The sequence below is a fragment of the Zootoca vivipara genome, chromosome 7 (genome assembly GCF_965207765.1).
Source record: "Zootoca vivipara chromosome 7, rZooViv2.hap1.1, whole genome shotgun sequence".
Lineage (NCBI taxonomy): Eukaryota > Metazoa > Chordata > Lepidosauria > Squamata > Lacertidae > Zootoca > Zootoca vivipara.
This window is the reverse complement of record NC_142590.1, coordinates 68,082,938-68,094,944: the sequence shown is the minus strand read 5'-3', so window position 1 is coordinate 68,094,944 and position 12,007 is coordinate 68,082,938. Positions and strand designations below refer to the sequence as shown.

The 12,007-nt window shown below is 43.5% G+C and overlaps 1 protein-coding gene across 2 annotated transcripts in view; it reads right to left on the bottom strand.

The window, feature by feature from the left end:
• RALY (RALY heterogeneous nuclear ribonucleoprotein) overlaps window positions 1-12,007 on the bottom strand; it is a 202,501-nt gene that overhangs the window by 28,908 nt on the left and 161,586 nt on the right. For both annotated transcript variants that reach the window (XM_035123488.3, XM_088673483.1), the window contains one exon: window positions 6,150-6,413. In XM_035123488.3, the coding sequence (XP_034979379.3) occupies window positions 6,150-6,405 (256 nt within the window). In that variant the 5' untranslated portion in view covers window positions 6,406-6,413. The remainder of the gene's footprint in view (window positions 1-6,149; window positions 6,414-12,007) is intronic.

Below are 12,007 nucleotides of genomic sequence, written 5' to 3'. Positions count from 1 at the left end.
AAAAAATGTTTGGATGCTTGACGAAATACCTCACAAGGCCCTTCCGGCTTCACTTCACCCCTGACACACTGGGAAGTTGCCGGCACAAAGGTACAGCAACACAGATCACAGGCATTTTTCCTTCCAAAGCTAAGGAGACATAAAAAATGATACGGGTGCCTGCCAGTTTCAACATTGAGACACAACAGAGCTTACAAGTTATTTGGGGGAAACACTGCAAAGTTACTGCTCTACAGAAGAAGCACATGTCCTAGTCAGGTGGTATACTCGCAGACAAGACGAGCACATGAGTGCGGCCATACATTGCAGCCCTGGCCCTGGTGTCATGCGTGCAAAGTAGCACCCAATTCAAGGTGTGACTATTAGTATAAAAAGCCCTCAACAGCTTTGGACCAGCTTACTTGGAGAATCGTCTTACCCGTATGTCCCCACTCAATTGCTTTTATGTGCAGAACTGGCACTTTTACACATTCCCTATTCTGTAATGTTTGTTCTGCACTTGCAAGGAACTGCAAGTGTGGCAGCAGCTCCTCTCTGGAACTCCCTGCCTATTGATTTTAGGGAGGGCCCTTCATAGAGCTATTTTCACTGCCTGTTGAAATGAGCCTACCCAGACTTGTAATTTTATTCCATTTTATTTTTTGAAACTCTTGATTTTACCTACATTTTGGCGATTTCATTATGTCAGTTTCCAAAGTCTTGTTATTTTAATTGCTTTTTCTTACGGAGGTTTCATATTTTTAATGTATTTTTTATTAAAGATTTCTTGGTTTCCAAAAAAATATGTGCAATGTCTCTTCTTTCAAGTTACATTTTCTACAGATCAGTTTCATTTGTTGAGACATTAAAAGGGGGAAGAGGTGGAGGGGGCCATGGTGGGTGGGGGTGGGGTGGGATCTTACAGGCTTTTTTTAAAAAAAAAAACCAAGCAGCATATAAATAAAAATAGATTGCAAGCTGCATTTCAGTTTTGCTTAAGGTTTTTCATAAGAATAAGGTGATAACCAGAGAGCATTGTGTGTTGCTTTGGAGAACTGCTTCCCACACCACACACTGGTGTGTGTGTGGGGTGGATTTATAATACAATGGCAATATCTGTTTTCTAAAAGGATAGCAAAATGTTCTGAGTTCTCATTTCAGGTTGTTGCGCCAGACTTTGCACAGGGTGGGAATAGGTTTTGGTCCTCTGCACAGGCGTGTCTAGCACTCCTGCCGCCTTCAATATCACCACCACCTACTGGGAGATCAAAAATGCCAATTTCTGATGGAGAATGCTATCTTCAGCAACAATTCTCAGTTTATGCCTGGTGACAAGAGCTGCTCAGCGGGTGACATTTCAAAACATTGCACACATACAAAAATAAAAATGTTACTGTAAGAAACAATTCATTTCAAGCAAACAGATACCGAGTTAGATGCTGTCACTATTGTGGGTGGACCTTCCCGTACATTGGCTGGGGAAGTTTGAGACAGATGTGAAAAGTTTGTTTTCCTAATACCAGTCAAAATGCAGAAAGGCATAACCACCTTATTGTGCAGCTCACATTGTAATGGATTGTGTAGGCCAAGCTACATTTAGGAGTGGGCAAGCATATCAATTTTTGGATTCTCTCAGATTCTCATTTATCCAGTCTTAAATTCTGTTCTCTCTATTCCCACATCATCTTGCAATCTTGATTTTTTTAAAAAAGGTTCCATCGGCATTTCAGTGGGAATTTCTCATAAATACACACATTTGTATGCAATTTTGCTCACTGTGCATATTTTTGCAAAGCAATTCCACCTAATACAATGCATTTTTGTATGTTATTTTCACCAATATATGCATTTGAAACCCAGCCAGATGGGCGGGGTATAAATAATAAATTATAATTATTATAATTATTATTAACACTTTCCTTTAATGCATGCACTTTTGCATGCATTGGCTGCATTTACTTGGCTGGATAACTTTGTTGCAAAATTCAGCCAAGGATGAGTTTCGAAGGATGGCTGTGTTTTGTGTATTGTTTCAGAAAGTGAACATTAGGTAAGTTCAGTTGCAAATATGAACTGAATTAAATTTATCTCCATCCATAGATAAATATTATGTTTAATTCATCTGTATTTAATGTAACTGTTTTAAAAACCAAGAAGGTGGGGTGCCTGGGGGGGTAATTCCCCCTGCTCCCCAAATTGTCGTGATGCCTCTAGCAGGTAAACTTTCAAACCCCTCTCCCCCTGCAGTTGGTAAACCACTAGGTAAACAAGATATGTGAAAAACACCCAAGCAGAAAGTTCTGCTGCCAACACCTGAATCTGGTTGGATTGCTCTGACATGAGCTTAAAAATAAAAGATTTCAAGAGACACTTAAAGTGAGTAAAAAAATACATTCCATGAAAAGCTTGGCGTAGACATGAACGAAATTTAACTCTCAAAAGAGTTTTCCCAAGATACAGTCACTAGCAAAACTCACAGTGAACACAATTAACAAGCTCAGAAACCACTTAAAGGAACATACTTTATGCTTGCCAGAAGACCCAAGGTGGGCTGGTGAAAGAACCTTAGGCTGCAATCCTTAACTCCACTGACCTGGGAGTAAGCACCATTGAATTCAGTAGGTCTTACTTCTGAGTAGACATGCTTATGTTTGAACTGGTGTCACTTATGTCTCAGCTCTCAGCCTCACTATATTAAATGATCCCCCCTCATTGACTTGCAAGAAATCACTGCATTAAAAGAGTCTTGGAACAGTATTTTCCAATAATAAAGTTTCAGCTCATGACCTAAGAATATTTACTTCTCTTGCCTTCTATGTCTCGACCTTACATTTATTAATTCATCTGAACAGAGAAATACTGCTTTCTTCTTTTCCTAAAATTATTTCTGTCAAATTAGCTGAACTCTTCCTTTTCCGACCCATCATTCTTTATCTTCCTGTGAAATCCCTTAAATGTCTACTAAAAATGAGTTCCATGGGGCTTAAAAAGGTAAAGGACCCCTGGCAGTTAAGTCCAGTCGCGAACGACTCTGGGGTTGCGGAGCTCATCTCGCTTTACTGGCCGAGGGAGCCGGCGCACAGCTTCCAGGTCATGTGGCCAGCATGACTAAGCTGCTTCTGGCGAAACCAGAGCAGTGCACGGAAACGCCGTTTACCTTCCCACCAGAGCAGTACCTATTTATCTACTTGCACTTTGACGTGCTTTCAAACTGCTAGGTTGGCAGGAGCTGGTACCGAACAACAGGAGCTCACGCTGTTGTGAGGATTCAAACCGCTGACCTTCCGATAGGCAAGCCCTAGGCTCAGTGGGTTAGACCACAGCGCCACCCGCGTCTGATGCTCTACCGACTGAACAATCCGGGCGCTTTTCCATGGGGAAATGTGTCATCTTCGGTGCTATTTTTTTAGAAAAAGAGGTGCTGAAACTCACCATGTTCTCTTCTAATGGGAATGGCACCCACTTGAGAGGTGCCAGAACCGAGTTCCAGCGAGTTCTGGTTGAAAAGAAAAGCCCTACTCTTAATGATCCTTCTAGGAGACGGGGATCATTAATCCTTCCAAGAGGTAGGGATATTAGATGCAGCTGGGCAAAATCTAATCTTGCTTGCCACTGGTTTAAAATACTCAGATGACAAAATAGCTAAGGATGGGATGAAATAGAGATTAACTGTTTTGAGAATGAATCAACCTAAAGAGAGTGACTCGCATATTTCCTTTTATTATTGTTGACAAAAAACCCTGTTTAAAGCTACTATTTGCATTGGGAGGAAGCTCCCTGCCTTTCCGACTTTGGGGAGCTCAAGAGCTGTTCTTTCAACTGTACAGGTGTTTATACAGGTACATACTGATTGGCAATAGCAAGTGAGTGGTCCAGTTCCATAGTTGCTATTGGGCATGAGAGCAAGCTCTGTGCATTTCTAGCAGAAAAGGTGCAACTCTGTGGGTGGTTTCATGCACCAATGTGCACCTGAATCAAAGAAGGCAGAGGAGGGTTGACTCAGTACCTCTGAAAACGACATAGCCAGATTCTGAGCATAAACAACAGTGATCAAGTTCTGATTGTGGACTTTCTAGCAATATCTGGCTGGGCATATTAGAGGTATAATTCTGGCACAGTACGTAGTTGTATCATCTAACTCAGAATGGCTGCTGAGCTTATCAGATGGGGCCCAATATGCTGTAACTAGAGATGCTAGGAATGGAATCTTAGAATATTTGGTATGCAAACCATGTGATCTACCAATGAGCCATGGACCCTTTCAAAATTTCCCAGGCTTTCCCAGCTGTGCTACTTGAGATCCTTCAACCAGAGACCTCAGAAAATTAACCTGTACTACTGAGCTGCTAGGGAGTTTAAAGAGAAGCAGATGTGATCTGAATGAGAAGATTCTATCACTTTTCAACAGTAATAAGGGCTTTGGGCAGAGTATTACAGCTACTGTATTAAAACAGAGCATATATACCAAGAATGAGCTATATTGGATGCAGCATTCAGACTTTTCAATGAAAGCAAGGTTTAAATGAAGTAACCACTTCCATCAGGACATATTTTCCACAGTGAGCTTGCTTACATGTTATGTTTGCAGTGCAGGTAATCAGGATTATCCCCAAGGATATTTGGTAGTTTATAGTGTTCTCTCCTTTCGTTTCTAGTAGTTCATGATTAAAGCCCTCTCCTGTGCGGCGTGATCATTCCTGGCTGTTTAGTAGTAGATGGGCTGCTTTTTGCAATATGTGAACAATTGGGGGCTGCGGTCACATATCATGGCACCAAAGCACTGAGAATAAGCCTTTTGCATTTTTCAGTGTGTGTGCCACATTAGGTGCCTAATTTGATTTGGGACCTCTGAGTGCTTCTGTAGCACATACCACAGCAAACATCATCATCACTTCATGTTCAGCAGCTGGCAGCCTCACTGCATAAAATGAAATCCTGAACACCCACACACCTAGATTTAGAACATCTGTTTGTCTTGAAGCTAAGACTCAAAACGGATCTGCAACAAATTGCCCCTAATAGGCCCAAGTTAGTTGCAAAAGACTCAGAATCAGCAGAAGAAGGTGGGCAGATGACCTACAAGCAGGGCTGGCCTACTTCTCTAATGCTTCCTAGCTGCCTGTAAATTAGGGCTGCCGTTAGCTTAATTGGCAAATTAATTAACTAAAATGTTAGTTGATTAATCAGCAAGGGCCCCCTGTAATAAGTCAGGCTGCTAATGAAGCAGAGACTTAACCTATTTTTGAGCCGATTTGGCTAGATTTCCTGTGACTGCTATACAGGTAATGCATAAAAGTTTATTAACATTGAATGGTAACTTTTGTTTTATTGCAACATGGTGCTTCTTTTTTGAAATGTTAGTTATAATATGCTGATTTAATTAAATGAATTAACCAATTAATTGATAGCTGGCACTTTCATTATACACTTTTAGGCACCAGGCAAAAATGTTCCTCTTCAACCAGGCCTTTGGCTGATGAATATCCTAAACCCTTTAAAATATGTTTGGGGCGAGGGTTGTTCTTGTTTTTATCATGTATTTTGTGTTTTTATCTTGTGTTTTTATGTTGTGAACCGCCCTGAAATCTAAGGATGAAGGGCGATATACAAATTTAATAAATAATGGAAACAGTAATAATACAAGCACTGCCCCTCCATGTAATACTCTCTTTGAGGCATGTATTTGCAGTATAAAGTTGTAAAGTGTGAACATTTTACTTATGCAGAAGGAAAATGGGTGCAAATCAACATTTGCTTTAGAGTACATGAGAAGTATCTCGACAAATAGCAGGCTAATTCTTGACGCTGCTTATCGAAGAGGAGTAGAGGGGATCAGCTCCAGAAATTAATACTCCTCTGAAACCAAAGCCATTTTCTTTCATGCCTCCTCCAAGGCTAGGGAGCTTATGACATAAGTCCTCTTAAAACAACCTCAGGAACACATTTTTTTGCATAGGTTGCCTAGCCTTGCAACTCAAGGTTCTATTTCAAGAGTACAACTTTCCATGCAAAAGTCAAAACTCTGTGATATTCATTTCCACTTCACATGGGAGAGGCCTTCCCCCAGTTCCACAGGGACCGTCAGTTTTTCCGAGGGTTCCCTTCCACCTTAGTCTGCACATACCAAGTTCCAAATAAGGATATTAGAGAAAGAGGCAACGAGTCCTTACCTAATGTCTGCCCGGCGAGTACTCTCCCATTCTCCCCCAGGACAGCTGCCCGTGCGTGCCTCTCGTTTGAGTACTGTACAAATGCATAGCCCTTGTGAACAGAGCAGCCCACCACCCTGCCGTACTTAGAGAAGATGGTCTCTACGTCTGACTTCTTGACCACTGCTGTGTTGAGGTTCCCAATGAAGACTCTGGAGTTGATGGACTTGGGGTCATTCTTGTTTGTGATGTTACTCGTCTGCACTTTCAGTGACATCTTGACACCTGAGTAGGCAAGATATAGGGAGGGTCAGGAAGGCACTGGCATCCTAAAGGAAAAGAGCCTGGTGGCGCCAGGCAACGGTGGTCACATGGGATTAGAGCAAAATGATCCGTCAAAAATATGCAGAGAACAAAGTGAACTGGTGACAACCAAAGCCCGTTTGTCAGGTGTTATTCATGCAGAAACTAAATCCTCACAGAGCCTGAGGAACAGTGGTCTTGTGGCACCTGAGACCTCACTCAGGCCTAATTTTAGGTTTATAGTATCCGGGCTCTGAATTGTGGAGGTATTTTCCTTATTTAGGAAAGAGGTCCAACCAGTAGAGAGAACTATTCCCTTTCTTGGTGTCCTTACTACAGAATAAAAATAAATAGGTCACAACCACACCATGCATTTTAAGCACGTTGTTTTCCCCAAAGATTCCTGGAAACTGGAGTTTGTTAAGAGTACTGGGAAATGAGAGGGAGTAAACTACAGTTCCCAGGATTCTTGGGGGGGGCAGCCATATGCTTTAAATATATTCAACTCAACTGGCACTCTAACACAGGCACCCCCAAACTGCGGCCCTCCAGATGTTTTGGCCTGCAACTCCCATGATCCCTAGCTAACAGAACCAGTGGTCGGGGAGGATGGGAATTGTAATCTCAAACCATCTGGTGGGCCGAAGTTTGGGGATGCCTGCTCTAAGAGAAGCCAGTTGAAGGGCTCTTGCTAGTGCAAGGAGGGTTTACCCCGTCTCCTCGCCCCATGCGGTCACATGCCTCCCCCAAATATTGTCAGGAGAACCCTGAGAAGAGTGCATAGGAGAGGAGGGGGGGGTGTCAATTCCATCAAGCAAGCAGAAATTTTGTGCTGGTGGAACAATCAGAAAAGCGTAACATCGAATCCCTCTCGCAGTGTGGGCGCGACCATAGTTACAGATTAGGATTGCCGCATTACAATTTGGGTATCCTCTCTTTTGTTTTCAGGTCCACCAATGAAATGGGAGACAAAACAGTAATTGTTTCTCCTTCTCATTTGACCTCCCCCCCCCACTTTTATCCTTTCCCCGTTTCTCACCTCCTGAATAGCAACCTTGGAGTTATCACGGCAAAAGAAGTCAAGAGAGGAGGGTAAATACAACAATCTGAGGGGATTCATGACAGGTGACTGCTACACAGTGCTTCATATTTTCCCACTATGGGCAAATGAAAGAGCAAATCTCAACCCATCAGCACTGGCACAATATGTTTTACTGCCCAGGGCGATAGACAAGATGGCAGCTCATCCCTTTCCCACTCAGATAATAAATTCCATGCACAGAATCCAACCTGACTGGCACTTAAATTTTTACTTCATCACTGGTTGCCTCCTCTGTACCTCAGGGCAGGTATAGGACTGACTATGTGACAGCAGAGTTCTGTCATCCAAGGCTTTGCTGGCCCTTCCCACTCCTCAGCATTTGCTTCCTGAGGCAGTTGCCTCACTCTGCCTCATAGTATGACCAGCCTTGTCCCTTTCTAATGGGTCTCTAAGACACCATCGGTATTATACATTTAAAGCAGCATTGTACTACCTGACTAGTCATGGCTTCCCTCAAAGAATCCTGGGAGCTGTAGTTTGTCAAGGCAGCTGAGAGTGGTTAGGGGACTCATGCAGCTACTGTTCCCAGAGTTCCCTGGGAAAAGGAATTGACTGTTAACCACAGATGGGGACTTAGTGGGAATTCCTCGCTTAGGTGGATGTACATAGAATTACTAATTCAGAAGGAATGTTACTAATAAATACTAATAAATAATAATACCCTTATGATAGAAAAGAGACAGTGGGATAGCTGCTTGGGTAGGATGGTGGATATTCTTGGGTGTCTGCCCAGACTGAACAGAAACACATCACAAAAAGAGAAGGATCTCTGAAATCTTATCTGAACCATCCCAGTTATAAGCAAAAGAATGGGCTATACCATGAGGCTGGCTTCATGCTTTCTTTACACACAACCATTTAAGAAGCTTTTACTACACCCTGACACCTCCCCTATTGCGAGAGCCCCTCCTTGGAAGACTCAGATAGGGACACGCCAACTGCATTCAAAGAGAATTAAAAAAAAACCCTTCTCTCAAATGTCTCTTCTCTTTGAATCGAGATGTGAGGAAGAGGGTGTTGGACAGCTCTCTGCCTTCCGACACTCCTCTCCCCACCAATTTCCACCTAGGGCCCTTCCTGATCCTGTGGGCCAAGGGGCAAGGCTGTGTGACTTTCCACCACCTCCCATGGCGATGAACAGCACACCCTGAATATGCTTCATTTTACACCACTTTGGTCTTCCTTCCCGAGGCCGTTTGCAAGATTGGCTTGAGTCGCTGCAAGAAGCTGCTCTCTGGCAAAGACTCTTCTGCCTGCCAGTTCGATTGCACTGGGCTGCGACGAGGAGGACTGAGCCCCGTTTTCAATATGCAGAGCAGCGCTGGCCTTGGAATACCATTGGGCATGTCAAATTCACCTTCCCCACTCCTCTCATGCCTTCTGCATTATTCATGCCCCCCGGATCAATCTGAATAGATCTGAGCAATGCATATGCAATCCAGACAGAGCACGGAGCCAGACTTTATAGCTTTAGCTTTCCATTTTTCACTCCCACAATGCAATGTCAACACGGCCTGTGTCAGTGGGCTCAGCTCCCAGTAGGTAGTACTAAAAAAATATCAAATCTGAGCTGTGAGACAAGACAAAGCTATTCATCTAGATACACCAGCTTTCTAGTTATCCTCGGCTGAAAACTTTCATAGGCTGTGTAAGCATCATGCACTTAAAGCACACCCCTCTGAAATAATTCTGGGAACTGTAGTTTCCCAAGGACCTTGGGAATTGTAGCTCTGTGAAGAGTTAACCCCCCCCCCCGAATTCTTGGTGTGTGTGTGTGTGCTTTAAAGGTATGGTATATACACAGTCTTAGGTACAGTGAGGCATGCTTGGCACATGGAGCAAGGAAGTGTATGATTGTGCATGAATATGTGCAAGGGGCACAAGCAACAGCAGTACGGTACTAGCAGTCCCCCACCAATATTGTTTCAAGCAAGGCTTTGGGAAAGGGGATATGCAACGAGGCTGGGATATCTGACGCGTCTTTAATATTTCATTAGCTGCTTTCCAAAGGAAATGTTGCTTTTGCTTCTTCTGAAAAAAGGCTGCAATCCTCTACACACACACACACACACTCACACACACACACAGAGGACCTCCTGAAACCGGAGGGGGCTTACTTCCAAGTAAATGTATATAGAATAGCACTGCGCAACCATTTTTTGAAGATGAAAAACACACCAGAGTTCTTTTTGGAGCAGCTGGGATGATTCCATGCAGCAGATTAACCATTAAGAACATAAGTAGAGCCCTGCTGGATGAGGCCAATGGCCCACTGAGCCCAGTATCTTGTTCTCACAGTGGCCAAGTTACACTCAAGTGTAACTATGGAAAGCCTGCAAGCAGGACTTGAGTGTAACAGCACTTTCCCCCTGTGATTATAAGAACTACTATTTAACTTTAAGAATTGAGGTCTGAATTTGCCCCCCCCCCCTCTTTTCCTTTTGTGTCATGTCTCTTAGATGGCGAGTCTGTAGACAGGGACTGTCTTGCTTTATGAATGTCAGTGGTTCTGGGAGCCATTTTGGCTGAAGAGCTGGGTAAACAAACAAACAAACAAACAAATATTGATCTAAAAGCCTCCCTAGAGACCAATGTCCATAATTTCCCTAGGCATTTTGCTCTTTGCTCTTGCAGGGTCAACATTTGTACTTGGTTTCCTTTTTTTTAAACAGAGAAAGTTTGTTCAACTTTATCTCAAGCTCTGCTTAGCCAAAAGAAAGAAACATTGACTCTGACAAAGGAACAAGAGGCGGGGCAGCTTGCAAGCAATCTTGGAGGACATAGATGATCTGGAATAATAGAATCATGGAATCAGAATGGTGGAATTGGAAGGGACCACAAGAGTTATCTAGTCTAACCCCCTGCAATAAAGGAATATTAGATCCATTCCAATCTGGGTTCAGGCCTGGCAATGGAAGAGAGTCGCCCTTAGTCACGCAGATGGATGACATGGATAAGAAAACAGCAACCCAAGCTTGGATCCTGACAAGATGGAGGCACTGTTAGTGTGTAGCTCCCATGTCTGGCCAGTTGCCTACTCTGGATGGAGTTGTAGCCCCCCCGAAGGAGCAAGTTTCGTGGTTTGGGGGTGCTTCTCGATCCAGCTTTGTCACTGGAGGCTCAGGTAGCCTCAGTGGCAAGAAGTGCCTTTTATCAACTGCGACTGGTTCAAAAGCTATGGCTGTTCCTGGGCCAGGAAAGCCTTGTCACAGTAGATTTCCCACTGGTTACTTCAAGACTGGATTACAGTGGTACCTTGGGTTACATAGGCTTCAGGTTACATACGCTTCAGGTTACAAACTCCACTAACCCAGAAATAGTATCTCGGGTTAAGTCCTTTGCTTCAGGATGAGAACAGAAATTGTGGCGCGGCGGCAGCGGGAGGCCCCATTAGCTAAAGTGGTGTCTCAGGTTAAGAACAGTTTCAGGTTAGGAACGAACCTCTGGAACAAATTAAAGTTCTTAACCCAAAGTACCACTGTACTGCCATGCACTTTATGTGGGGCTTCCCTTGTGCTTAATCTGGAAGCTGCAGCTAGTGCAGAATGCTGCAGCACAATTGCTGACAGGGGTGGGATCTTGTCAGCATACGACACCTGTGCTCAGAGAGCTGCACGGGTTGCCGACCTGCTACCGGGCCAAGTTCAAGGTGTTACAAAGCCTTAATGACTTGGGACCATTTTACCTTCATGATCACCCAACCCCACATGTGCCCACTCAACCACTTTGATCGGCAGAGCTGGCACTACCGTAGAAGCCACATAACACCCGTCCCACATTTGTAAGGACTCAGTCATTTGGTGTGGCAGCACCTGCCCTTTGGAACTCCCTGCCTATTGATATCAAGTAGGCACCTTCACTGTATTCTTTTTGGTGCCTGCTAAAAATATTATTGTATAGGTAAGCCTATCCAGATGCTTAGAATTGCTGGTGTGAATTTTAATCTGTTTTAGTATTTTAACTTTTTGTATGTTTTAAAGTATTGTGATTTTTTTCTTGATTTTATTTTTTATCTTTTTTTGTAAACTGCTTTGATTTTTTTTTTTTTTTACAATCAAGCAGTGTATAAATGTTTATGAAATCAATCAATCAGCGAGCAAGCGAACTATCCGCACACCCTCTGCCCTTTTCTATTTTGTGCAGCTCCAGCATTGATCCCTTTCACAGCAGGCCTTCCTCAGGTGCCATGTTTTGGCTTCCCGTCTGCATCTGAAAAGGGAGCTTATCACTGAATTTCAGCATCTGGTATGTTTTCATTCTCTCTCATCATCCCTATTCTCATGACAAGCTGAAAGAGAAGAAAGGGAATGGAGTGAGTTATTTCTCACTCGGGGAGCTCCAGTTTTCATCAAGCTTTGACCTGATTGATTACAAAAACCTTCCGGTCACTTGTTAAAAGCCCCAGTGAATGTGTGTTGCTTTCCATTCCACTCCCACCCCCAAATGAATGATAGTTTGTCCGGGCAAAAGCATT